Raw genomic sequence first — 27,198 nt, 5'->3', positions numbered from 1 at the left:
GCTCCGGCTGACCCTCCGCTCATACCAGAGGATGCTGTCTGATCCCAAAGGTTCTCACCCCAGCCCAGGTGATTTGAATGGATCCAAGATGATCCCTGAGAGCCCCAGCCAACCCCATCCGCTTCCCGAGGACCCCAGCTAATCTCACCCGATCACAAAGGACCCCAGCTGATCCCAGCGGGATTTCACTCAAGCCCAGGGGATCCCCTCTCCTGATCCCAGCGGATCTGGACTGATCCCAGCCCCTCCAGGAGCAGCCCTTGCTGCCAGGCCTCGACGACGCAGGCCCTGGGGCCAATCTCTGGCATATCCATCCCTGAGAGTCAAGAGGGGGGAGGCAAACCCAGCCCACACCCCGAGGGGACCACAGGGGACCGCAGGGGTCCCCAACCGGCCACTGGCTCCACAGCGCCCCTCAACCCTCCCTTTCCCTTACTCAAGATGGCGGCCGCGGCCTCCCCCACAGAGCCTGCCCACACCCAAGATGGCCGATTTATCGTGACGTCAGGCAAGAGATTCGCGCCCTTCTCAAAACACTCTCCGCCCTTCGTTCCCTCCCTGTCGCCTGAGCACTGCCCTTATTCAAGATGGCGGCACAAACAGGGAGGAGGAGGGGGGCGGAAGTGGCTCCATAGCCTGCTCAAAGATGGCGGTCGCGGCGTCAGGACCGGTCGCGCCACGGCGCAGGGCCCCTCTGCGCCGCCGCGGGCACGTGGCTCGGCGTAGGGGCGGAGCGGGAGAAAGCGAAAGTGCCGGAGGGAGCGGAGCGGGCCCGGACCCGGGAACGGGGCCACGGGGAGTGCGGGAGGCCCCGGCGCGGCGACGCGGCCGCGCGGCGCCGCCGCCCCCCCCACCCCGTGCGGGCGCGGGGCGGCGCTGGCGCCCCCTGGCCTCGGTGTGGGGGGGGCGCGGGCCGCGCCACGCGCCGTGTCCCCCTAGGGAGGGCACCCGCGGGGGACCGCGACGAGGGCCCCCCGGCACGTGGCACCGGGGGGGGGGCAAGGCAAGGCCTCCCCTGGGGAGCGGCCTCGGGAGCCGCTTTGTCCCCTGCCCTCGGGGACACGGGTCGCGCCTTGCGTGCACCGCCCCCCGCAGTGGGGACACCCTGTGGCCATGTCGCGCCTGGAGGCGGTGGCCAACGTGGCGCTGCGCGTGCCGGCCCTGGCGCTGCTGGAGCTGCTCTATCGCTGGGAGCCGGCGGCGCTGGGCGAGCTGCTGCGGGCGCCGCGCGGGCACCTGCTGCTGCGGCCGCGCGCCCTGCGCGGCGCCTACTGCCTGGGTGAGCGGCACCGCCACCGGCACCGTGGCCACCGGCACCGCGGGCTGCCCCGTCCCCTGCGCCCGCCGCCTGCGCAGCCCGAGGGCGAGCGCTGCTGTCTGCCTGCTGCTCTGCTCCCTTGGCCTTTCCTGCCCTGCCGAGCGCCCATCTGGGGCTAAATGCCGCTTTTGCGGGTGAAATTGCAGCTGGGATGTGAGGCAGCGCTTCCAGCGTTGCCCCTGGCCGTTCCCTGTGGCACGGCGGGTGCTCGTGGCCAGGCGGTGTGCCGGCGCATGGAGCCTGCGGCGAGCTGCTCCGTGGCTGCGAGCTGCTCCGCGGCTGCTCCCTGCAGCCCCGCTGCGGCAAGGCGGCGCAGGGCCCTGCGAGGGGCCCCGTCTCACGCGGCGGCTCTCGCCCTCCAGGCCACGTGCTGTGCGTGGTGCTGCTGACGCTGCCCGTGCGCTCCCTGGTCAAGCTCTACCTCTACCTGCTCACTGTGCTGCTGCTCTCCGTGGGGCACCAGACGGCCAGGTGAGCCCGTGGCGGGGCCGTCCTGTCCTCGCAGCGGCTCTGGGCGCCCCGGGCCTGGCCCCGCACTGCTGTGACGGTCTCTCCGTGCAGGGACTACATCCGCCACGAGCTGGAGTACGAGTTCCAGGGCGCCGTGTACGATGACCCCGTCGCGCTCGGCCGCTTCGTCACTGCGCTCGCAGGTGAGCGGGCAGGGGCCCTCTGCCCCCCTCCTCTGGCCATCCCAGGCCCCTGTCTGTCCCCATGGGTAGGGGACAGCGGGCAGGACACTGGGAGCTGCCTAAGGACGGGGCCGGTCCCGCGCAGGCCAGCTCTCCGTGTGTGCCCTCTGCTCGCTGCTCATGAGGACCCGCCAAGCGTGGCTGTTCTCGGCGCCGCTGCTGCCCTTGCTGGCGCGGCTCTGCGGCCTCCCGCTGCACGTGCTGCCCGTGGTGAACACCTTCGCCACCGTCCTCACCGCGCTCGAGGTGCTCTACGTCCTCGCCGCCCACATCCTCGTGCCCTTCCAGCTGGTGGCGGTGGCCTGCAGGGAGCTCGCGCAGGTGTGCGGGGCTGCGCGGGCACCAGGCGCTCGGGCTTGCTGGGGATCCTGCTGCTTCCCGGGGCTCAGGAGCCCCTGGATCTGCGGTGGGGTGGGATGGCGTGGAGTGGGGTGGCATGGTATGGGATAGCGTAGGCTGGGATGGCTGCTGTGGTAGAACTCCCTGGACAAGGTGAGGGTGCTCCCAGCTCTGTAGAAAGCAGCTCCATGCAGAATTGTCTCTGGGTTGTCCCCTGGCGCGGGCAGGCTCAGGGCTCTCTGTGCCCTCCGCTGTCCTTGTCCTTGCGCAAGGGGAGGCTGTGGCCTCCTGCCTTCTCCAGAGCCAGCGGTGGCCTGGAGCCCAGCCGGGAGCCATTCCCGGCACGGCTGGGGGGGAGGCGGCAGTGCCAGGGCTCAAGGAGCTCCCTGCTCCAGGGCACTTTGCTCCGGCGCAACAGCCGGAGGGGTGCGGGAGCGGGCACTCAGATGCTGCCCGGCATGTCCCGAGCGCCGCCGGGTCTCAGCCGCACACTGCCCTACCCGCAGGCGCTGGAGGTCTACAGGCTGCTGGCGCTGGGGATGTCGCTCTGGAGCCAGCTGGCCGTCCCGCTGCTCTTCCTCGTCTTCTGGCTGGTTCTCTTCTCGCTGCGGCTCGTCTCCTACCTGGTCTCCTCCAGCAGCCCCGTGGCCCAGCAGGGCCTGCTCTTCATCCTGCTCAGCAGGTAGGAGCTGGCACCGGGCGGGACGTGGCCGCTGACAGGAGCTCGGCCTCGCTGCCCCTTGGAGCAGGAGCAGCGTGGGGCTGCAGGGAGCCGCAGCCCCGGCGTGGGGCCGGCGTGCGTGGTGGCAGCCGGGGCGCTGTGGGGCCACCGCTCACACGCGCCCTGCCGCAGCGTGGCCGAGTGCTGCAGCACACCCTACTCCCTCGTGGGCCTCACCTTCACCGTCTCCTACGTGGCGCTGGGCGTGCTGAACCTCTGCAAGTTCTACCTGCTGGGCTACGGGGCCTTCCAGAACGGCAACGTCATGCACAGGTGAGCCTTGCCACCGAGCCCTGTGCCCGCTGCAGCGAGCCCCGTGGGCGGGAGGGCATTCCCGCCCTCTCCTGCTCCGAGAGCTGCAGGTGGCTGCACATCCCCGTGGTGCCGAGCAGCCGGAGACGGCTCGTTCCTGGCGGTTTGCACGGCAGAGCGTGGCCAGGGGAGCTCCCTGAGGAGCAGAGCTGGGCTTGGGGAATGTCCCGTAGGGACGAGGTGTGCCCTGGGTGCTGGACAAGGCCGGGGCTGTGCCACGCGGTGCCGCCTGCGGCCGAGGTGCGTGTCCCACAGCGGGGCTGCTCCCTCCCACGTGTGGGTCGTACTGTCTGCCCCACTGGACGAGCCGCCGTGGCGGAGCAGAGCGCTGCCCCGAAGGTGGGAAGGGGCTCGTGGGCCGTGCAGAAGGTGGCAGGGCTGCCCCGTCCGGATGGCCCTGGCACGCGCGCGGCATGCGCCCTGCACCGGTCACGCTGCCCCGTGTGCTGACGTCCCGCTGCCCGCAGGGGGGTGACCGAGGGTGTGACGCTGCTGCTGCTGGCACTGCAGACGGGACTGCTCGACCTGCAGATCCTCCAGCGGACCTTCCTCCTCAGCATCATCCTCTTCATCGTGGTGACCTCCACGCTGCAGTCCATGATCGAGATCGCCGACCCCATCGTGCTGGCGCTGGGGGCCTCCCGCAACAGGTACCTGCAGGGCTGGGCGCTTTGCGGGGCGGCAGTGGGCAGGAGGATCGGCAGCCGGGCCGTGGCTGCTCTGCAGGCTTGGAGTTATCCTCCCTTCCTCCGGGAAGAACCAAATCGGGTACCGTGGGGCCTGGGTAGAGCCAGGGTGCCCCTGTGCCCTGGTCCAGGTTTCTCTGGGCTTGGGAGCACTGCCCCATTCCCTTTGCCTGCCCAGACTTGTCCTGGGCACCGTGGTGTCCCCAGAATGGGGCATGTCCAAACTGGCCAGGCCTCCGCGCTCCCCGTGATTTTCTCCATGTCCACCCCTGCTCTGCGGGTCCTGCTTGCCAGGATCCGTGCTCCCTGCCCTGCAGCTCCTCCCGGATCCTCTCTGCCCGCTCCAGGGCATTGCTGGAGGGCAGGTCCCGGGGACGGGCTGCCCCTCTCGGCAGCGCCTCGCTGACCTGCGCCTTCCCTAGGAGCCCTTGGAAGCATTTCCGCGGTGTCAGCATGTGCCTCTTCTTGCTGGTTTTCCCTTGCTTCATGGCCTACAAGATCGCACACTTCTTCCACCTGGATTTCTGGCTGCTGATCCTGGTCTCCAGCTGCATGCTCACCTCTCTGCAGGTACAGGGAGCCCCAGCCCCGGGGAATGTCACTGTCCTGGAGGCCCCTTGCTTGGCCTCCTGGAATGGTTTTGCTCCCCCCCCGTTATGTCCCGCAGCACCAGCCTGCCCCTTGTCCCCTCTGTGTTGGATTGTGTCCCCTACCACTGTCCGCAGGAGCTCCCCGCTCCGTTGCTTCCTCGTGGTGTGTGCAGCCCACTCAGGGCCGCGCCGCGGGGCCGGGGCTCCGGGTCCTGGTGCGCTCCATGCGCCGGCGCCGACGCGCTGTCCCCGCTGTCTGCAGGTGATGGGCACGCTCTTCATCTACGCGCTCTTCATGGTGGAGCTGTTCCAGGACACGCCGCTGGAGCGCATGGACGAGATCATCTACTACGTGAACGCGGTGAGCCGCGTGCTGGAGTTCCTGGTGGCCGTGTGCGTCGTGGGCTACGGCACGTGGGAGTCCCTCTTCGGCGAGTGGAGCTGGATGGGCGCCTCCGTCATCATCATCCACTCCTACTTCAACGTCTGGCTGCGCGCCCAGTCGGGCTGGAAGAGCTTCCTGCTCCGCCGCGAGGCCGCCAAGAAGATCAACTCCTTGCCCAGGGCCACGCGCGGGCAGCTGCGGGACCACAACGACGTGTGCGCCATCTGCTTCCAGGTGAGCTGGGCTACCGGGGCACCGGGAGGGCTCCCGGAGCAGGAAGACCCTGCTGTGCCCCCCGAGGATGGGGCAGGAGCTCTGTTTGCTCTTGGGCCTAGTCCCCATGTCCCCGACGCAGCTCTAAGCGCAGCTTTCCTGCAGCCTGGGAGCAGGGCTTGTGCTCCAGCGTCCCCTCTCTGCCCCCAGGACATGCAGGTGGCCGTCATCACCCCCTGCCACCACTTCTTCCATGGCACCTGCCTCCGCAAGTGGCTCTACGTGCAGGACACCTGCCCCATGTGTCACCAGCGGGTCCAGCCGGCGGCGACCGAGGCCGAGGCAGGTGCCAGGGCCGCGATGGAGCCGGACCGTGAGGATGAGGTGCCGGAGGAGGAAGGAGAGCCCGGGCAGCCCGAGCAGAGCGCCCCGGAGGCGGCTCAGCCCGCGCACCAAGGACTTCCCCCAGACCCCACGGCTGCTCATCCGCACACCTCCGCTGGGCACGAAGGAGGAGCGGGCGCCTGCCCAGAGCCCTGCAGGGCCCAGAGCTCCGGTTGGGACACGCAGCACCCAGCACCCGCCGCTGCCAGCGCCACCCCTGCAGCCAGCCCTGGGCTGGGCGCAGGGGACAGTGGGGACGCCCACAGCCCCTCCTAGCACCCGGCTTCGGCCCTGCGGGGCGCGCGGGCCCAGGACCACGGTGGTACCCTGGCGCTGCGGCCCGGCACGCACCCCCCACGGACTCTTTTGGCAATAAAGCAGGAACTGCAGTGGCCGCGGGCTGCGCTCCAGCAGAGGCTGCACCGTGGGGCGGGCACGCGGGCTCTGCGCTGGGGCCGGCGGCTGCTCCTGCGCCCCGGGCTGGGGCTGCAGCCGCCCTTGGCTGGGCTGCCGGTGCCCTGATGTGGGGTGCCCTGGCAGGGGGTGCCCACCTGTCTTCTGGCCTTCTCCCACTAGGTGGCACGGGTGGCACGTGCCACCTGCCCCAGGATATCCCAGGTGGGCTACCCGGGTGTCCCCAGCCGCCTGCCGCAGCTCTTCCCAGCACTGTTGCTGTGAGGATCGTGTCCCCGCTCCGCTCTCCCATCCTGGGCCGTACCGTGAGGGCCAAGCACGTGCACTCGCCCCCTGCCCCAGCCTGGGCTGCACATCCCCCCTGCTTCCCATGCTGCGGCTGGGAATCCCCTCCTCCAGTGGGATTTGAGGCGGGGAGCCGAGGCTGACGCTGCTGGGCCACATCCCGCTGGGATGGCTCCGGGCTTCTGGAAAGCTCTTGGCTGCCCAGTATCTGCAGGGAAGGAGAGGAGGGGTCCCTGGGGACGGCGGCCCCGGGGAGGCTGTAATGGACTCGCTCCCTTCCGCTCGCCCCACCCGGCACTCAGGCGCGCGGGGGCGGCGGGCGCTGCGGAGCCATTAGCGGGAGGCCGGGAACAGGCCGGCCTGGTGGGGGGGACGCGGGAACCCCCTGCTCTGGATCCTGGCGCTGTTGCATCCGGGTGCTGCCCAGCCGGGCTCCGTGCCCGCAGGGCCGCCCCTCGGCTCCTCCGGCACGGAGCTGCAGTGGGGCTGAGCTCCCGCATCCCCCCCGCCATCCATTAAGGCCCCATTAGCCGGGCGCGGAGCTGGGCTGGGCAGCGCTGCTCCCCCGGGGCCGCACGCGCCATCCCCGGGGCCTCCGCGCCGTGGATGCTGCCGGGAAGGGCAGAGCGGCGGGCACTGCTCTGGGCGGCGGGCGGCCCTGTCCCCGGGTCCCCTCCTGGCTCTGCACGGCCAGGCCCTGCGCTGGGTCACCCAGCTGAGCCCCCCGGGAGGCCCCTGGCCCTGTGTGGGAACGGGGCCCCTGGGCACAGCTGCCCTCTCGCAGCCGTGGAGGGAGCGGGCGAGTGCAGGGGGCGTTGGGCAAGGAGGTGGTGACCCCAGTGACACCTGGGCACGGGGCCAGGGGCAGCATGGAAGGGTGGATGCACAGCTGGATGGATGGGAGCACAGCTGGATGGATGGGAGCACAGCTGGATGGGTGCTGGGGTGGGTGGATGGGTAGATGGATGGATGGATGGATGGATGGATGGATGGATGGATGGATGGATGGATGGATGGGAAAGGCAAGCTGGGGCTGAAGTGGGATAGCCAGTTGTGCACGGGAGCAGTGTACCCCCAGCAAGGAGCCGGGATGCAGAGCAGCATGAGGGACTGTGCCCGGTCCCACGCAGCGCAGGGCACCCCAGCACCCGCAGCCCGCGGGAGGCTCTCGTGGCGGTGCCGGGTGCTGCCGGAGCAGTGTCGGGCGGGAGCTGTGCTGCGGGAGGCAGGCCTGGCCAAGCCGCATCCCTGCGGCTGCCTCCAGCCTCTCCCTGTCCCCGGGGAAGGGGAACCCACCCGGCGCGCGAGCAAGAGAGCAGTATGCGAGAGAAACGAGATGTGCGCTCGCCAACCCGGCGCGGGGCCGGCTCCCTGGGGAGCCCCCTCCTTTCTCTGGGCTCTCCTGCTTCACCTCTTAGAGGCTTTTCCCTGCTGTTTTCCAGCAGCAGCTGCAGCTCAACGCTGAAACAACACGGATGCAATTCCTCCTGCCAGGGATACTGCTGGCAGGACCGGCTTCCTGCCCGGCACCCATGGGTGTTGGGGGAGGCACTGGGACTCTGCCTGTCGCTGGCACCCAGAGCAAGAGCAGCACTGTCCTGGCCCACATCCCAGCACCAGCTTCTCTCCTCTCCCAACTCCTCCTGCATCCTGGGAGCCATCCCTGCCAGCAGCAGCATCTTCTCCTTGTCCAGCCTTGCCGCTCCAGCCCATGTCCCTGCACATCCTCGTGCATCCCCATATCCCGAGGACGCTCCCGAAGGACAACCAGTGCTGCAGCATCAGCAGCCGCCGGCAGCACCGCGACCTTCCGGTGCCGGCGGCTGCTGCCAGGAGCGGGAGCAGCTCTCGGCAGCTGGAGCCGACACACGGCTGCGCTGTGCCAGGTCCCAGGGATCTCCCAGGGAAGAGTGTCCCCAGTGTCCCCAGGGATCGCGGGAGCTGCAGAGCCCCAGGGGTGCAGGAGCTACAGGGCCTTCCCACCTGTGCGGCGCTGAGGGTGCACCCAGGCTCTGTCCTTTTTGGTCACACCACCTCCTCCCTTGCCACATCCCCGACTCTTCTACCCCATCTTAGTCCCAGCAGATACCCTCACTGTCCTCAATGTGTTAACGAGCCCAGAGTGGCGCAGCCACCGTGTGTCCCCATCGCAGCCAGTGATGGCACTGCTGCAGACCCCGTTCAGGGCTACCTGCTGCAGGGGACAATGTGGCTGCTGGCCCTGCTGGCCCTGCTCGCTGCAACGCCCATCCCTGCTCACCTGCAGGGTGTCCCTCCAGCCCCCATGCTGGGGGAGGGATGGGGACAGGGCTATCAGACCCCTGCAGCCACGGGTCTGGTGTCACTGGGGATGCTCAATCCATGAGGCAGGGCTGGGTGTCACCCACGGTGCCAGTGCAGGTGATGGGGCTGCCCCCAGCTTTGGGGTCACTTTGGGTGTCCAGGAGGGCAGGGGTCCCCTGCAGGCAATGGTAGCTCAAGGACCCAGGTGGTCATCACTCTGGGAGGCTTGGAGGCTCTTTGGGGTCACTCTGGGGTGTCCAAGTCTGGGGCTCCTTTCAGATCAATCCAGGACATCTTTGGATGTGGGACTCCTTCAAGGTCACTACAGAGCACTCGGGGAAGGCAGGAGCCCAGTGGTCACTTGGGGGTCTGTGTGGGGTCTCCATAGGGATGCAGGGGCCACCTGGGGACATCCAGGAGGTCTCTGGGGCCCACGCGGGGACTCTCCAGGGTGACCCAGGAGATGCAGAGGGGTCAATTTGGGGTATCTCTGGGCCTGTCCGGAGTGTTTCTGGGTTGTCTCCAGGGAATCAGTGAGGTCTCCCTGGGACGTCCTAGGAGACGAAGCAGGGTCTCTCAGGGGTGTCCCCAGGGCCCTTGTGAGTGACACTCTGGGTGTCCCATGAGACCCTGCAGAGCCACTGGGAGTCTCCGCAGAGTCCAGGGGATGCAGCAGGCTCCTCCCTCACAGGCCCCTCAGGGTCTCTCTGGGTGCCTCGGGGGATGCACGGAGGTCTCCCCGGGCTGCCCCGGGGATGCAGCGGGATCTCGCAGGACTCTCTGTGCCCACTCGGGGTCTCTCCGGGAGGCCCCGGGCCCCTGTGAGCTCTCCTGGGAGGTCCCCGGGGGCTCTGCGGCGGCTCGGGGCCCTTCTGGGGTCTCTCGGGGATGTCCCTGGGGACGGCGGCGTCTGCGCGGCGGGGCTCGGAGGTGGCAGCGCGGCCGCCCCGCGTCGGCCCCGGGGCCGCGGATGGGGGGTTGGTGTCGGGCGCGGGCTCGGGGCTGCCGGGGGGCGTCGGGGCGCGGGGCCCGGCGGGGGCCGGTGCCGGCGCTGCCCGCGGACCCCCTCCGCGGCGCGGGGAGGGACCGCTCCTCCCCGGAATGATGTCAGCCTGCCCGGCCGCGGCCCCCGCCTCCCCCCGGCCGCTCCGGCCCTGCCTCCCCGGGGAGGCGGCGGCGGCGGCATGGCCCGGGCCGGCGGGGCGGCGGGCCGGCGGCGGCGGCTGCTCGTGCTCATGGTGCTCGTGGCGGCGGCGGCGCGGCGGGGCCGCGGCGCGGGGCGGCGGCGAGGCGGCGGCCCCGCCGCGCCCCCGCCGCCCGCCGAGCCCCCCCGGCCGCCGCGGGGCCCCCCCGGCCGCCCGCTGCTGCTGCTGCTGCCGCTGCCGCTGCCGCCGCCGCCCCCCAGCGCCGCGCCCGCCGCCGCCGCCGCCGCACGCCCGGTAACGAGCCCTGCGCCGCCGCCCCCCCGGCCCCGGCCCGGCCCGACGCCGCTCTGCCGCGCGGGCCGCCCCCGCCCGCCCGCAGCCTGCCCTCCCTCCACTCCTCCTTCGAGCCTTCCTCCCTCCTTCCCTCCTTCCACTCCTCCTCTGAGCCTTCCTCCCTCCACTCCTCCTCCAAGCCTTCCTCCATCCCTCCTTCCACTCCTCCTCTGAGCCTCCCTCCCTCCACTCCTCCTCCAAGCCTTCCTCCATCCCTACTTCCACTCCTCCTCCCTGCCTCCCCATCCCTCCTTCCACTCCTCCTCCGAGCCTTCCTCCCTCCCTTCCTCCCTCCCCTCTCCCCCTGCCCCCCGCCCCTTCCCCTCCCGGTCCCCGGCACTTGGCTGTTGGTCGCCTCTGTCTCCAACTTCTGCGGCCGAACCTCCGCCGCCTCCGCTCCTGCCCGGCCTCCCTCCCAGCCTGCCCACCCAGCAGCCGCAAATGCCGCTTGCCTGGTGGCCACCGTGGTGGCCCGCAGCACCTGCCTGCCCCTGAGCCCCGGGCCCCGGCACAAAGTTAGGGGCTGCAGTGGGGCTGGGACGGCAGGCCCCCCCCAGCCCCATTGCCATGTTCTCCGTGCAGGAGGCGCTGCCCCGGGGGGGGCTGCCCATGAAGGAAGAGCCGCTGACGGCCGGACTGCCCTCCGTGAGGTGGCTGCAGAGCACCAGCATCCTGGACGCCAGCACTGCCGCGCAGAGGTAAGGGGCATCGTGGGCATCCCGGCACCGTGCGCATCCTGAGCATCCTGCACCTCCCAGGCATCCCGAATATCCCAGGACGCCTGGTACTTCAGGCAGCACAAGTACCCTGGGCTCCTCGGGCAGCTCCTGCATGCTGTATCCCTGCACCCCATGGGTACACCAGGGATTTCCACGCACTTCGGGCACCCTGCGCACTGAAGGCATTTCAGGAACCTCTGAGCATCCTTGGTGCCCTGTGCAGATGGGTACCCTGAGTATCCCAGGCACTGGGGCATCCTTGGCACCCCATGTCCCCAGGTACCCTGGGCATCCTGGCACCCTGCACATGCTGGAGCTTCTGCCACATGTTGGATGGGCCGGTGGGTGGTGGCAGTGGGGCTGGAGCTGCTGCCGAGCTGTGAGGGGCTTATTGTGCCATGCTGTGGGGTACTGCGTGTCCACCGGGGCCGGTGCCACGGCGGGTGGGAAGAGCCGCCGGCGGGGAGCTGCTCTGGGGCAGGCTCTGACATCAGGACCGGGAGGGCAGTGATGGGCACAGACCCTCCTGCAGCCTGCACCGCCCAGCCACACAGCCCCGCGCGTCCCACTGTCCGGGGGCTGCTCCTGGCCCTCCCCACAGACCTCCTGTGCCCCATCCCTGTCCCTGACATCCCATGGAGCTCAGAGCTCCATGTGCCCCATCCCCGTCTGTGCCATCTCCGTGAGACCCCAGGTGCCCCGTTCCCATCTCTGCTGTCTCCATCAGGATTTTGGTGCCCCATCCCTGCTGTCCCATGAGGTTCAGGGCTCCCTATGCCCCATCCCTGTCCCTACTGTCCCCATTGGGATCTATATGCCCTATCTCCATCCTAGTCCCATGGGACTAGGGGTTCCATGTGCCCCATTGCTATCCCTGCTGTCCCCATGCAGTTTAGGGTTCCATGTGCCCTATCCCTGTCCCTACCATCCTGTTGGGCTCCCTGAGTCCCATTCCCATCCATGCCATCCCCACGGGGCTTGGGGCCCCCTGTGCCCATTCCCATCCATGGCAGCCTCATGGGGCTCCATATGCCCTATCGTCATCCCTGCTGTCCCCATGGAGCAACATGTGCCACATCCCTATCCCTGCTGTCCCCACTCCTGTGCCATGGGGTCCTGAGCTGTGCCCAGCAGCTGCCCACCTCCCAGCACGGCCCCAGCCCCTCCTGTCCCGCCATACTCTTTGGCAAGGGGGGAATTAGGGAACTCCTGAGGACACTGTGGCTTGGCCCTCGTGGCACGCAGCAGCCCAGGCACAGCCCTGGCACCCTCCCGAGCCCCTGGCGCCCAAGCCCTGCTCAGGAGGCTGCTCCGTGCCCTGGGGACCAGGGGGGTCCCCTGGTGCAGGGGGAGGACACCGCCTGCCTCCCCCCGCAGCCGGCCCCAGGGAGCGGGATGCATCCCACGCCAGCAGCGCCCAGGCGCTGGCACCAGCCTGAGATGCCCTGGGGTGCCGCACACCCGCGCTCGGGGTCCCCAGCACCACGATGGCACCGGGGCAGCAGCTTGTGGCCAAGCCCTGGCGTGAAGGGGAGTCCCATAATGAGAAAATAACTCCGGATGAGGGAAGACTGCAGGAAAGGCGCTGCCAACCCCACATCCCGCCCCAGCGCCGTCGCAGCGCAGCCGCTGTCCCTGTGGCTGCCCAGCCCGGACCCAGGAGGAATCTGGGGATGGGGATGGGTGACACTGGAGCTGGTGGCAGCTGCCCCAAGTGCCTTCAGGCCTGTCCCACCAGAACCCGCTTCCCACAGCTTCTCCCCAGCGGGAAGATGGGGCCTGGGCAGGGGGGCTGCGCACAGGACCTCCCCATGGCAGGCATGGGGCAGGATGGGGTGAAGTGGGGTCAGAGCCGGGGTCCCCATTGCGGCCAGGGCAGTGTGTGCATTGCGGGTCCTGGCGCGCTGTGCGGTCCCGGCCCAGCCTGGGCGCTCTGCTCGCCCTGTCCAGCCCTCGCTGCTCCCGGGGTGCCTGGTGGCTGCCAGCAAGGCCCGCAGAGCCCGCGCGGCCGCGCAGCGTCATGTCCTGCTCGCTGCCCGCAGCTGCAGCCCCGGGCTGTGCCCAGGGGCTGGGGTCCCGGTGGTGCAACGCACAGGGGCTGGGGTCCTGGCAGTGTAATGCAGGGGGACCAGGATCCCATGGGTGCAATGCACAAGGGACAGGGGTCCTGGCAGTGCAATGCATAGCAATTGGGGTCCGGTAGTATAGCACAGCTGGGCTGGGCTGCAAGCGGTGCAATGCACAGCAGTTGTGGTCCCGACGGTGTAACACAGAGGGGCTGGGGTCCCGGTGATGCAATGCACAGTGGCCGGAGTCCTGGCAGTGCAATGCAGGGGGACCAGGGTCCCATGGGTGCTGTGACAGCACCTGTTGTCCCAGCAGTGCAGTGTAGGGGAGCAGGGTCCTATGGGTGCGATGCAGAGGAGCAGAGTCCCGGGGTGCAGCACACAGGATTTAGGGTCCTGGCTGTGCAGTGCGAGGGCCCGGGGTGCCTGCAGGGCAGCCGAGACGGTGTCTCCGCGTTGCGGTCCAGGCGCTCTGTCCCTGCTCCCTCCTGGCCATGGGGAGCCCAGGCCGTGGTGCCTCCGCGCCTGCAGGATCCCCGCGCGGGAGCGGCTGCTTTCCTGTAACCGACACTCGCTGGGCTGCTCTGCTAGGAAATGCTCTGATTGCCGTTAATAATTAATGGCAGCGGGGCCGGGCGCTTGGAGCGGGGTCTCGGCGGCGCGGAGCGGAGCTGCAGCGAGTCCCTGCGCGGTGCAGGCTGCCCCCGCTGCACCCTGGGGATGGGGTCTGTGGGGGGGCGTCCCGCTGGGACCCACCACCCCTGTCTATGCTGGGCCAGCACCCATGGGTCCTGGTGCGCCCCGGGGCCCCGGTGCAGCCAGCACGCAGTGTGTGTGCGGCCACATGTGTGACTGCGTGTGCGGGTCTCGTGTCGGAGCACACGGTGGGCCAGGGTGCCTGTGTTGGTGGGGCACGAGGACACGCGTGTCCCTGTGCGTGTGCCCGGCGGCGTGGTGGGACGTTGCAGGGGACGGATGTGCCCCAGGCTTGCACGTGTGTGCATGCGTGGCCTGGCATTTGCACACGCGTGTGCCCCCGCATCTGCACACGTGTGTCCCAGCGTGGCACGTGCATGGTGTGTGCCGTGATGGGTGTGCAGCGTCAAGCACTGATGCCTCGTGTGCCCATGAGGGGAAACTGAGGCACGGAGGGTGTGGGAGGAGAGGGGCACAGGTGAGGTCCCTCCGGCAGCCCCGGAGCTGCGGGCACCAGGGCAGGGGCAGCAGGGACGGCTGTGGGGAGCAGGGGGTGCAGGTCCCTGTCCCAGGGCTACAGGGCCGGGCTGGGGGTCAGCTTTTGGCTGGGCCCCCCGCAGGTGCCGGGATGCCCCAGGTGGTGGCCGTGTCCCTGCGCTGCAGGACCCCGACCCCTCCAAGCACTGTGACCCCCCAGCCTCCCCATCCCGAGCTCCTGGGGGACCTGCCCCCCTGGGCAGCACTGCTCGTGTGGGGACACGGGGACGGGCGCAGAGGCGGCAGCCAAGCGCAGCCCCCCCCGGCCCCCCGCGCCCCATGGGTTTTCGGTCACCAAGAGGGAGGTTTTCCCCGCCCGCGTGTTTGCCTTGGATGGGGCCGTGCCGGAGGCTGAGCGGAGCTGGGCAGGGGCTGCCCCCCCGCGGCCCCCCACGCGGACGGATGCGGCGGGGGCGGAGGGCAGCGCCGGCCCCACGGGACACCACGCGCAGGGCAGCCCCCCCGGCCGGTGCAGGGCTCGGGGCAGTGGGTCAGCCCCCGCAGCACCCTGTGCATCCAGCCCCATGCACGCATAGCCCCACTGCACCCATAGCCCCATATACCCACCACGCTGTGCACCCACAGCACTGCACACCTGCAATGCTGTGTACCCGTAGCCCCATTGCACCCATAGCCCCATATACCCACCACGCTGTGCACCCACAGCACTGCACACCTGCAATGCTGTGTACCCGTAGCCCCATTGCACCCATAGCCCCATATACGCACCGCGCTGTGCACCCACAGCACTGCACACCTGCAATGCCATGTACCCATAGCCCCACTGTACCTATAGCCCCATATACGCACCATGCTGTGCACCTGCAGCAACATATGCCTGCGACGCTGTGCACGCATAGCCCCACTGCACCCATAGCCCCATATACCCACCACGCTGTGCACCCGCAGCACTGCACACCTGCAATGCTGTGTACCCGTAGCCCCACTGCACCCATAGCCCCATATACCCACCACGCTGTGCACCCACAGCACTGCACACCTGCAATGCTGTGTGCCCGTAGCCCCATTGCACCCATAGCCCCATATACGCACCGCGCTGTGCACCCACAGCACTGCACACCTGCAATGCCGTGTACCCATAGTCCCACTGTACCTATAGCCCCATATACGCACCATGCTGTGCACCTGCAGCAACATATGCCTGCAACGCTGTGCACCCATAGCCCCATTGCACCCACAGCCCCATATACCTGCAATCTCTGCACTCACAGCACTGCATGCCTGCATCTCTGTGCACCCACCATCATGGACACCCACAGCCCCATGCATCTGCAGCCCCCTGCACACACATTCCTGTGCAGCCGCAGCCCCATGGAAATGCAGCCCCCCACACCCATAGCCTCGTGCATCTGCAGCCCCCCGCACCCACATCCCTGTGCGGATGCACCCACGTGTCTGCAGCGCGCTGGGTGCCAGGGTGCACATGCAGCGGGGCAGGCGGGTGCTGCTGCGCTGCGAGCAGCGGCCCCGCTCATGGCCACCTCCTGCCTGCAGCGGGGTGGGCCTGGCCCGCGCCCACTTCGAGAAGCAGCCGCCCTCCAACCTGCGCAAATCCAACTTCTTCCACTTTGTGCTGGCCATGTACGACCGGCAGGGCCAGCCCGTGGAGATCGAGCGCACCTCCTTCATCGACTTCGTGGAGAAGGACCGGGTGAGCGAGCGCCGCGGTGCCCCCGAGGCTGAGACCTCACCCGAACTCGGGGCACGTGTGGCAGGGACCGGTGCTCCCCCTGCCGGGGGTGAAGCGGGTCCTGGCTGTCACGTCTGACCTCCTGCTTCTCCCTCTCCCTCCGCAGGAGCAGAACGGTGAGAAAACCAACAACGGCATCCACTACCGCCTGCAGCTGCTCTACAGCAACGGTGCGGACCGGGGCCGGGCTGCCTGGGGCCGGGGCTGCAGCGCGTGGGGCTGGTGACAGGGAGGGCTCACACCTTCCGTCTCCCTGCAGGGATCCGGACGGAGCAGGATCTCTACGTGAGGCTCATCGACTCCATGTCCAAACAGGTAGGCGGCACATCTGGACAGGGGCAGGTACAGGTGTGCAGAGCACGCGTGTCTGGACAGGTATGCACACCCTGGTGTGCATGCATTGGTGTGCACATCTGTACACAGGCATGGTTTGCACATATGTGCATGTGCATACAGGTGCACAGCCCTTGCAAACTTGTACACGTGCACACATGCAGATGTGCATGGTATGCACATCTGTACATGCATGCAAACAAAGGGACATGCACACTTGTAACTGTGCACACATACGGCTGTGCAAAACACACACATGTGCACGGACATTTGTAGCTGTGCGCACGCAGGCATGCAGGGCTGGCACCGCCACCGCGGTGTCCCTGGCTCACACCTGGGCGCATGGGCATGCATGGCTCGCACCCGCACGTGGCCATGCGGCACGTCCCCAAAACCCCCTCACCAGGGGGGCGCGGGGCAGCAGGGAGCCGCGTGCCATGGGCAGCAGGGACCCTGCAAGGCCGGTCCCCACATGGGCGCTCTCTCCCTCCCAGGCCATCATCTACGAGGGGCAGGACAAGAACCCCGAGATGTGCCGCGTGCTGCTCACCCACGAGATCATGTGCAGGTAGGTGCTGCGCGGGCCGGGCTCCCCCGTGCCCCATTAGAGCAGCTCTTGTTTACTGCGCTCGCGTGCCATGTTTGTGCAAATTAGCGCTCCGCTAATTGCGGCGGGAGCCGCGCTAACGAGGCCGGGGCTGCCGGGCTCCCCGCAGCGCTGGGCTCGCCGGCTGGTGCTGGTGCTGGGGAGGGGGCTTGGGGCGCCCATGCTCACCCGGCCCCTCTCGCCCACCCAGCCGCTGCTGCGACAAGAAGAGCTGCGGGAACCGCAACGAGACGCCGTCCGACCCCGTCATCATCGACAGGTAGGTGCCCACGGCCCCGGGCTGGCGCCTCTGAGCATCCCATGGGAACCCAGCATCGTGTCCCTGCCGCTCCAGGCTGCTGGCTCCAAGCTTCCCATGGGACCCCAGCGTTGTCTCCCTGCCGCTCCGGGCTGGCAGCTCCGAGCATCCCATGGTACCTTGTGAGATGGCAGGGAGCCCCCAGGCTGGGACCGTGCCAGGGCAGGGGGAGTCATCAGGATGCTGCCTCGTTAGCACTAATGACTCGAGGAGTGCAGCAGCCCCAGCGCTGGTCCTGGCCACCCGCTCCATCTGCTCCGCAGGCGGCGCATCCACTGGGCCAGCGCCCTTGACCCATGAGCAGGGCAGGCACAGGGTCCCCGTCCTTGCCACAGACCCACTGGGGCACAGAGCAGCTCCGGTGCCTCTTCCCAGCCCTTCAGTCATAAATCACTGTGGCCTCTGCCGGCCGCAGCCCTCGGGGCAGCTCAGAGTGACAGCACGTGGGCTGAGGCCCCACGCACTTGCTGCATGCATGGCCTACTGCCATGCATGCGGTGCCATGCCATGCAATGCCATGCTGTGCCATGCTGCAGGCTCTGGGTGCCCTGTGCCAGGCAGTGGCAGTGGCCGCGTGTGACAGATGGGGACATGCCGTTTGCCATCAGTGCGCCGCTTCCGACACGCATCAAGCAAATAAATAATAGAGGCGGCTCCAGGCACTGCCGCTAGCCCAGAGCATCGTGGGGTCCTGGTGCCAGACTGGCACGTGGCCGGGCACCGTGGGGCCGGGGACACCGAGCACCGGGGTCAGCACAGGCGGTTGCTCTCTGCCACCCGTGTCCCGCCTGGCCGGCCCCACAGCCCTGCGTCTGTCCGTCCCCTTCCCCTCGCCTGCTGTGCAGATGCGCCTTCCTCCATCCAGGTCCTCCTTTCATTCCTTCTGTCCCTTCATCCCCCCATCCCCCCATCCTTCCCAACATCCAGCGCTCTGTCCATCCAGCCCCATAGCCACCCATCCCTGCAATCCTCCCTCCATCCTTCCCCATCCTGTCCCCTCTCCATTCTTCCTTCCCCCCAGCTGGTCCTCGATCCATCTCTCTATCCCTCCCTCAATCCCTTACCCCATCCAGGCTGCTAGCCACCCATCCCTCCGTCCCTCCTGCATCCAGGCCGCTCGCCATCCCCCTGCCCATCCCGCTCTCCATCCACCCGCCCATCCTTCTGTCCATCCCTGCATCCTCCAGGCTGGTCTTGGAAACCCCTGGGGACAGGTCTGCACTGGAGCTGCCCCCGAGGAGCCTGTGATGTGATGAGTTCCTGGGGCTCAGCAGGACTCCTGGGTCCCCATGTTTGCACTGGCCCCTCACCCCAGGGCTGGGGAGATGCAGCCCCCTACCCAGAGCGGGGGCTCGTGCCCGCCGTGTCCCCCCACCCTGTTGCAGCACTGCATGGGGCTGGGCACGCGTGGGCACCGTGAGCTGCCCTGGCCCCGGCCCCGTGCGCACGGATCCGCCAGCCCCCCTGCTCCCGCCGCCTCCGGCCTCAGCCCCGCGCGGCCCAGCCAGATGTGCTGGCTGCTGCCCCGGGCCGCTGGCCAGATGTGCGTCCGCCCGCGCCGCCAGCTGTGCACAGGCGCTTCCTGCCACCGCAGCCGGCCCCGGAGCCAGCGCGAGGCAGAGCTCTGGCCCCCCGGATCCGCCGGGACCCTCCCACCCCTGCTTATCCCCAGGGGTCCAGCTCGTGTGTCCCCAGTGCGCCCCAGCCCTGGTGCATCCCAGTCCCACAGCACCCTAGATCTGGTGCACCCCAGCGCTGGTGCACCGCAGTCCCAGGGCACCCTAATCCCAGTGCACCCCCCAGTCCCAGGGCATCCTGCCCCAGTGCACCCCAGTCCTGATGCATCCCGTCCCACTGCACCCTAATCCCAGTGCATCCCAATCCCAGTGCATCCTGCCCCAGTGCACCCCGAACCCAGTGCACCCCAATCCCAGTGCGTTCTACTCCAGCGCACCCCAATCCCAGTGCACCCCAATCCCAGTGTACTCCAATCCCAGTGCATCCTGCCCCAGTGCACCCCAATCCCAGTGCACCCCAATCCCAGTGCACCCCAGTGCTGTCCCACATCCCAGCCCTTCCTCCATCCCAGCACGCAGGGGCTTCCCCGGGGTCTCCCCTCGTCAGGTCACGGCTCTGGCCGTTCCCAGCCCGGCTCCGCTCCCTTCCCCCCGGCCCTGCTCCCTGCCTCCCCCCGGCGCCCGCTCCCCGGCCCGACGCCCGGCCCCACTGGTTTAGAGAGCCAGATAAGTGCCCTATCAACATGTTAATCAAATTACTTAGGAGCTAAAATTGACGCTTTTCATTAATTATACAAGATTATTCTAATTGCAAATTCAAATTTATGCGCTCGGAACAGAAGGTGTTCGGCAGCGTTGCCGGGAATTTGCATATTAAATGGGGAGCCTTGTGCATTATGGATGCTAATGTATGCACATTGTCTGTATTTTTAACTCGCGGGCCCATATGCGCGGCTGCCGCGTAAGGAGCTGAAGGAGTCCAACGTGTTTTTATTATTATTTCCCCTCTCGGCGCGCGGCGCGGGGGGGCCGGGGGGGTCGCCCCGCAGCCCCGCGCCGCTCTGCCAATCTGGGCGCGGGGAGGGGGTTTCCTCCCCGGTCCCGCTCCTTCCTTCTCCTGATTACCACCCGGGAAGTGCCGGCCCCGCGGGGGCTCCGCGGCCTCGGGGCGGCCGGAGGGGCGGCCGCGGAGCGGGGGGATCTGAGCAGGACGGCTACGGAGCCGGCGGGAGCTGTGATGGGATGAGGGGTTGGAGGGGAGGGATGGGAAGTTGCGGGGGGCAGGATGGGGAATGGGATGCAGGGAGGGATGGGGGTGAGTTGGGGGGAATGGGGGCACTGGGGTAGGTCGGTAGTGGGATGCTGCAGGGGGATGAAGCAATGAGATGCTGGGGTGGGATGTGGGACCAGGGTGTTGTGGAGGGATGGGGAGCCAGGATGCCAGGCTGGGATCCTGGCACAGGATGCTGCAGGGGGATGTGTTATGGGACGCTGGGGCAGGATGCTGGGATGGGATGCAGAGGTGGGACACCGGGGCAGGATGCTGGGATGGGATGCAATGCAGGGCAGGGGACCAGATGCTCCGTGGCATGTGGGGGCGGGATACCAGGGTGGGATGTCAGGCTGGGATGCTGGGCAGGACACAGGTATGGGGTGCAGGTGTGCAGTGTGGGGTGCACTCCCGTGGCATGTGGGGGCAGGATACCAGGGTAGGATGTAGGCAGGATGCTGGGCTGGCATGCTGGGCGGGATGTAAAGCTGGGATGCAGGATCTGGATGTCAGGTGGGTTGTGGACTGGGCGCGGGACAGTGAGGACAAGCAGAATTTGGAAAAGGGCCAGGGCGGCTGCAGGCAGGGCAGTCTCCTGGCTGCAATTCCATGGCTGGAATCCCCTGGGGAGCGGAGCCAGGGCACTGCCCCCTGTCCAGGGACACTGCCACTCTGGGCACGGCCACCCTTTGGGACCTCATGCAGGGACCTCGTGGGCTCTGTCTAGTAGCATGGGGTCCCCAGGGCTGCCAGGTGCCCACCTGCACCCCCCCACTGTCCCCCTGGGTGTCCAGGGGACACAGGCTGGGAGCGTCAGGGAGGGGACAGAGAGGAAGGAGGTGGCAGGGAGGGACGTGGTGGCTTGGCATGGGGCAGTGACCTGGCATGGCACAGTGGCCTGGCACAGCATGGAGCCCTGGCATGGCGCAGTGACCAGGGCTGGAATGGCACGGTGACCTGGCACGGTGCAGTGACCTGGCACAGCATGGTGACCTGGCACCAAGGCTGCCCGGTTCCCATGATCTGGGACATGTCCTGGGTGTGCAGAGGGGCAGCCACAGGCCTCTCAGATGTGCATGAACATGCATATGTGTGCATGCACGTGCATACAGGGATGCAAGGTGCCTGTGGTCACAGGCACATGCTGTGGCCATGTGTGCACAGGGCGGCTGCATCAGGGTGTGTGTGCAGCTTGTGCACCCTGTGCCAGCAGAGCCAGGAGCCCAGAGCCTGTCTGTGACACCCAGAACGTGTCTGTGGTCCCAGGAATGTGTCTGGGGTCCTAGAGGGCTGTGCCTGTGGTCCCAGGAACATATCCATGACATCAGGGCCGCGTCCATGACCCCAGGAGCGTGTCCATGGTCCCATAAATATGCCTGTGACCCCAGGAACATATCCATGGTCCCAGGAGTGTGTCCGAGATCCCAACCATGCATGTGATAGTGGGATGAGCACCCAGGAGCACATGCTGCAATGGCTGGGAGCCAGCGCCGACCCCTGGGGTCTCTCCTTCCATTCCTTAGGTTTTTCCTCAAGTTCTTCCTCAAATGCAACCAAAACTGCCTGAAGAATGCGGGGAACCCCCGGGACATGCGGCGCTTCCAGGTGAGCTCTGTGTCTATCAGTGGAGCCTAGAGAGATTTTTCCCAAAGGGGTCTAGGGGAGTTTGGGGCTCAATTCCCTTCGTCTGGGGGGAATCGATCCCCGAATTCCCCTTTGCAAACCCTAGACCCCTTTTCAAACTCTTTGCAGTTGCAATTCCCATTTGCAAACTTCTTGCACCCCCTTTTCAAACTCTTCCTCTATGTCCCCCCCTCATCCCAAAGCCGAGCGTTCCTCGCAGCAGCTGGAGTTTCCTTTTGCAGAGCGGAGAGATGGGGGGGGGGGTCTGTCCCGTCTCTTCCACCCAGCACGGGCGCCTTCATTAGGGCCTCTCGTAAAGATATGATAATTGTGACATTTTTACATGATTAACGACCTATCCAATTTGCATAGCACCAAGCAGCTCCGGGAGAAGAGCCAAGTCCACCCACCTCCACGCCGGAGGGAGAGGCGGAGGGGAGGCAGGGGGCACAGGAGGCGGCTTGGGGTGTCCCCCCTGGTGTGCCTGGTGGCATGGGGACAGGCGGGTGACCACAGCGGTGTCCCGGGCAAAGCTGGGATCTTGCAGCACTGTGTTGCGCGCAGTTGTGTGTGCATGAACTTGCACAGACGTAAGCGGGCGCATGCATGCATACAGGTGCTTGTGTGTGCACACGTACACACGTGTGCATGCATGGATACATGTGTGCACAGATACACGCATTTACACTGGTGACTGTGCATGTACACACACAAACAAGTGCCCACCTTCACATGCATTCACACGCAGGCATGTGCATGCACAGATGCAGATGTGCACATGGATGCATGCATGCGCACAGCGGTTTTTGTGTGCACACGGGCACCCACATACACATGCATGCACCTCCCCATGTGTCCACGTACAGGTGTGTGAGCGTACACAGATGCATGCATGCACGCGGCTGCACCCACATGCATAAACACGCACACAGCGATGTGCACAAGTGTGCACAGATGCATGCCTGTACACAGGTGCCCATATATGCACACATAAGCACCCGCATGCACATGCATGCACAAATGTCTATTTGCATACACCTGCCACCACCAAGGCTGTCCTGTCCAAGCACAGAGGGCCTGGCAAGGCCACTCCAGGGTGTCACAAGGTGTGGGGGAGTGCTGGGGACAAGGGGGCTCCGTTGGGACAGACCGTGCGTGCCCAGGGAATGAGGTCCGGGAGCAGCGGTGCCCGCTGCCCTGACGGGCGCTCCCGCAGGTGGTGGTGTCCACGACGGTGAACGTGGATGGCCACGTCCTGGCCGTGTCCGACAACATGTTCGTGCACAACAACTCCAAGCACGGCCGCCGGGCACGGCGCCTTGACCCCTCCGAAGGTGAGTGCCGGCCGCCCGGCCCGGGGCACGTGTGCGCGTGCACATGCAGGCATATGCATGTGCTGTGTGCTTGAATGCCCCTGTGTGGATGCTCGTGACACATGGGTGGCTCCTGGTGAGTGCAGCACCCGCTGCCCTGTCCCCTGCAGCAGCCACCCCCTGCATCAAAGCCATCAGCCCCAGCGAGGGCTGGACCACGGGTGGCGCCACCGTCATCGTCATCGGGGACAACTTCTTCGACGGGCTCCAGGTTGTCTTTGGCACCATGCTGGTGTGGAGCGAGGTAGGGGATGGCGCGGGGGTGTGGGGCGGACAGGGGCCCCCCAGCCCCGGCCTGCCTCAGCGCCGCGCGCCCCTGCAGCTCATCACGCCGCACGCCATCCGCGTGCAGACGCCGCCGCGCCACATCCCCGGCGTCGTGGAGGTGACGCTCTCCTACAAGTCCAAGCAGTTCTGCAAGGGCGCCCCGGGCCGCTTCGTCTACACCGGTGAGAGCGCACGGGGAGCGCGCCGTGATGCGTGGGCACTGCGGCCAGCACAGGACACACTGGGCACTTGGGGGCCTGTGACGAGGAGTCTGGATATGTGAGATGCTGTGTGCGAATGCGTGTGCATAGATGTGTGTGCATGCCAGGGTGCAACATGTGTGTGGGGCAAGCATGGCTGCATGCACATGTGTGCAGCGTGAGCAGGGCAGTGTGCACCTGCATGTGATGCGAGTGTGGCAGCACGCACACACATGGGCGGTGAGCAGGGTGGCATGTGTGCATGCAGTGTGAGCAGAGCAGCATACAGCAAGCCATGTGAGTGTGGCAGTGTGCGTATGCATGCCATGTGAGCAAAGGCCATGCACACACGTGCAATATGCCACAGACCAGGCGCACACGTGCAGTATAAGCATCGGCCATGCACACATGTGGTGTGAACAGGGGGCATACACATGGGTGCAATGTGCTGGGGGCTATGCACATGCGTGCGGTGTGAGCAGGAGCTGTGCACACATGCGCAGTGTGCCGGGGGCTGTGCACATGCACACGTGTGCAGTGTGAGTAGAGGCCGTGCACACACATGTGGAATGTCGGGGTGGGGGAGACTGCGCACACGTGTGCAATGTGCTGGGGGGCTGTGCACACACGTGCAATGCGCTGGGGGCCCCGGCGCAGCCCCCCTCACCACGTGCCCCCAGCGCTGAACGAGCCCACCATCGACTACGGCTTCCAGCGCCTGCAGAAGGTCATTCCCCGGCACCCTGGCGACCCCGAGCGCCTACCCAAGGTAGGGCCGAGCCCGGGGGACTGTGGGCTCCGGGGGTGCTCGGGGGGCCGGCCCCCATGGTGCCGCTGCCCGCAGGAGGTGCTGCTGAAGCGCGCGGCAGACCTGGTGGAAGCGCTCTACGGGATGCCGCACGGCAACCAGGTACCGCCCGCCGTGATGGGCACCGCGCCAGCCGCCGGCGCAGGGCTGCACGGCTCCCCGGACCCTCTGCTCCTGCTCTGGACATCCAGCAGGAGCAGCCCCCGCTGCCCCGGCCCTTCCCACCTGGCACAGCCCATTCCTGGCCCTGCTCCCAGGGGAAACTGTGCATAGTGCATGTCCCAGGATGTGGCACAAGTTGCAGCAACCTCAGCTGTTCCTGCCCTTCCTTTCCCTTCCCAGCACAGCCTGTTCCCATTCCTGTTCCTGAGGGCAGTTCAGGGCTGTGCATGGTGCATGTCCCAGGAGGTGGCATGAGTCTGACCAGTCTTCCCTGCCCCTTTCCCTTCCCATCACAGCCCATTCCCATCCCTGTTCCTGGTGGAAGCTGTGCATGTCCCAGGAGGTGGTGCAAGCTGGAGCAGCCTCAGCTGGCCCTGGCCATCTCCCCCGGGACAGCCAGTCCCCATTCCAGGGACTGTGGGTGGCCCTGCCTGATGCCATCCCTGTCCCCATCCCTATCCCTCCAGGACCTCATCCTGAAGCGCGCGGCCGACATCGCCGAGGCGCTCTACAGCGTTCCCCGTGCGCCAGGCCAGCTGTCCTCGCTGGCCGCTGGCCATGCGCCCATCATGGGCACCAACTCATTCGGTGGCGGCCAGCTGGCCGGCGGCCTCGGCGAGGCGGCACCAGGCACAGAGCAAGGTGGGCCGGCGGGCGAGCGGGATGTGCGGGGCTCGCACTGCCCGCGGCGCCAGGGCCAGCGCGGCCGCTGCTCTCGCCCGCAGGCTACTCGCGCACCACGAGCAGCGCCTCGCCACGCGGCTACGTGCCCAGCTCCACGCCACAGCAGAGCAGCTACAGCGGCGCCGCCGGCATCAATGGCTACGGCAGCAGCAGCATGGCCAGCCTGGGGGTGCCCGGCTCCCCCAGCTTCCTCAATGGCTCCACTGCCAACTCCCCCTACGCCAGTGAGTCCCCGCGCGGCTCCGGCTCTGGCTCCGGCGGCATCCTGGGTGCATGCGAGTCCCAGAGCTGCTGCAGTGATGTGGGGCAGGAGGGCCCGAGGCTGCTCCCACTGGGGGCCCAGGGGGCTTGAGGTGATGCCCTGTTGGATGTGCCGGGGATGCTGGGGACAATGCCAGCCTGGGGCTGCTCCTGCTGGAGGTCCCAGGTGGATCAAGGGGCAATGTCCTTTTGGGGGGTCTGGGTGGGAGCAGGGGCGGTGTCCAGTTGGGAGTCCTGGGGGGAGTGGGGAGCAATGCCCAGCCTCGGGCTGCTCCCACTGTGGGTTCCAGGGAGAACCGGGATTGATGCTCGGCTGGGGATCTGGGGGGCAGTGGGGGTGATGCCCTGATGGGTGTCTCAGGGGGGGAGCTGATGCCGGTGCCCGGTTGAAGGTGCTGAGGGGCGGTGGGGACAGTGCCCGGTTGCGGGTAACGGGGGCAGTGCCCGGTTGCGGATGCCGGAGCGTGGCGGGGCGATGCCCGTCCCGGCGCCGCTCCCGCGGGGGTGTGCGAGAGCGCTGCCGACCCGTCCCCCCCCAGTTATGCCTTCCAGCCCGCCGCTCGCCGCCTCGTCCATCACGCTGCCGCCGGGCAGCAGCCCGCCCGGCGCGGGCGGCTTCCCCTTCTCGCCCGTGCACGTGCTCTCGGCCGTGAAGCAGAAAAGCGCCTTCGCGCCCGTGCTGCGGCCGCCCGGCTCCCCGCCGCCCGCCTGCCCCAGCGGCGGCAGCCTGCAAGGTGAGCGCCCCCGCGCCCCCCGCCCCGCGGGACCCCCCGCCGCCGCCTCACGCCCCTCATCCCCCCCCCAGAGCAGCCCTTCGAGGACCCGGACAAGTTCCCGGCCCCGGCGCGCCCGCTCCAAGGACTCGCCTACTCCTAAGCGCAGGGAGGGCCGCGGCCCGGGGCGGCCCCGCGGCCCCCGGCCCGGCCCGGCCCCTCCGCGCCGCCCGCCACTGAGCGGGATGGGGGGCTGGGGGCGGGGGGGAACCGCTCCCCCCATGCAGCGCTGCGTTCCCAGATGTGGCGCTCCAGATGTGGAGCCCCCCCGCTCGCGCCCCCCCGCCCTCCCACGCCGGGGGAGCCGCCGGGGACCGCGGAGCCCCCCCGCAGCGCCACGGCCACCCTCATCGCGTGGGAGGAGCGGGACGCGGTGGGGGCGCCCCCGCCTCTCTTTCCATTGCTTTCCAGCCTGGGGGGGGCACCACGACTTTTGTAAATAAGGAAAAAGGGAAAAACCACCCCCGAGCGGGCTGCCCCCCACGGTGCTGCGGTGCCATCGTGCAAGGGGGACACACGCAACGCAAACGGCGACCACGGGCAGGAGCCGCCTCCTCGACACCCCCGGCCCCCCAGCCGCAGCGGGGGCTCCGAGCCCGTGTGTGCCCGCCCTGGTCGCCAGGCCCCCCGGCTGCCCTGTGCCCAGCTCGGCTCCGCTCGGCTCAGTGCAGACAGCCTGGGGGGACCGGGGGCTCCGAGCTGGGCACTTTGGGGAGGGGAATAAAGGGACTTGCAGAAAGGCCGCCGGCTCCGTGCCCTCCATGAGCGCCATGGGGACAGGGACCTGCCATGAAGGGGACACGCAGCCCATGGCCACCCTGGGGATGTCGTCACAGAAGGGACAGACCTGCCAGAGTCACCCAATGCTCTCTGTCCTGGGGATGTCGCCATGGATGGGACATGCTGCCCATTGCCATGCAGTGCTCCCTGTCCCAGGATGTCCCAGGAGCTGAGCTGCCCCGGCCCAGCCGCAGCTGGAATCGCTCAGCCCCCCCGGCTGGGGCAGCAGCCGCGCTCTGGATCTGGCTCCAGACCCACATCTTGTTCCCATTGCCGGTGGCCCGGAAAGGTGGGAGCGACTGTCCCTGCCCACGCTGGGCTCTGGGGACCCCGACGGAACGCAGCCTCCTCCGCGCCTGGCACCGCTCCAGTTCCAGCCCCGGCCCACATGGAGCTCCCCATGGCAAACATGG

At 67.8% G+C, this 27,198-nt stretch overlaps 2 protein-coding genes across 4 annotated transcripts; both read left to right on the top strand.

Annotated features, from left to right (window-relative positions):
• The first annotated feature begins 1,113 nt into the window (after nt 1-1,113).
• LOC148594427 (RING finger protein 145-like) lies at nt 1,114-5,916 on the top strand. Its single transcript, XM_088526503.1, has 10 exons — nt 1,114-1,279; nt 1,681-1,789; nt 1,880-1,971; nt 2,096-2,331; nt 2,856-3,031; nt 3,203-3,343; nt 3,850-4,032; nt 4,491-4,638; nt 4,921-5,277; nt 5,467-5,916. The coding sequence occupies exons 1-10, from the start codon at nt 1,114-1,116 to the stop codon at nt 5,914-5,916; spliced, it is 2,058 nt and encodes a 685-aa protein (XP_088382629.1).
• Nucleotides 5,917-9,806: 3,890 nt separating this feature from the next.
• LOC104575924 (transcription factor COE1) lies at nt 9,807-26,142 on the top strand. Of its 3 annotated transcripts, none has more exons than XM_088526610.1 (17): nt 9,807-10,061; nt 10,683-10,798; nt 15,634-15,790; nt 15,936-15,999; nt 16,089-16,144; nt 16,657-16,730; nt 16,960-17,028; nt 21,378-21,459; nt 22,694-22,811; nt 22,961-23,094; nt 23,173-23,299; nt 23,998-24,086; nt 24,162-24,227; nt 24,755-24,929; nt 25,013-25,195; nt 25,772-25,966; nt 26,038-26,142. In XM_088526610.1, the coding sequence occupies exons 1-17, from the start codon at nt 9,807-9,809 to the stop codon at nt 26,106-26,108; spliced, it is 2,031 nt and encodes a 676-aa protein (XP_088382736.1). In that variant the 3' UTR covers nt 26,109-26,142. The 3 variants fall into 3 exon arrangements, with proteins under 3 accessions (XP_088382736.1, XP_088382737.1, XP_088382738.1); XM_088526611.1 differs by having other exon boundaries at nt 10,041-10,061; nt 10,686-10,798; XM_088526612.1 differs by lacking the exon at nt 9,807-10,061 and having other exon boundaries at nt 10,668-10,798; nt 22,964-23,094.
• The last annotated feature ends 1,056 nt before the right edge of the window (nt 26,143-27,198 follow it).

This window comes from Tinamus guttatus, unplaced genomic scaffold (genome assembly GCF_059628265.1).
Source record: "Tinamus guttatus ecotype Peru unplaced genomic scaffold, ASM5962826v1 Tinamus_guttatus_pri_ptg000247l, whole genome shotgun sequence".
NCBI lineage: Eukaryota > Metazoa > Chordata > Aves > Tinamiformes > Tinamidae > Tinamus > Tinamus guttatus.
The sequence above is the reverse complement of the archived record's forward strand: the minus strand, read 5'-3'. Positions and strand labels throughout refer to the sequence as shown.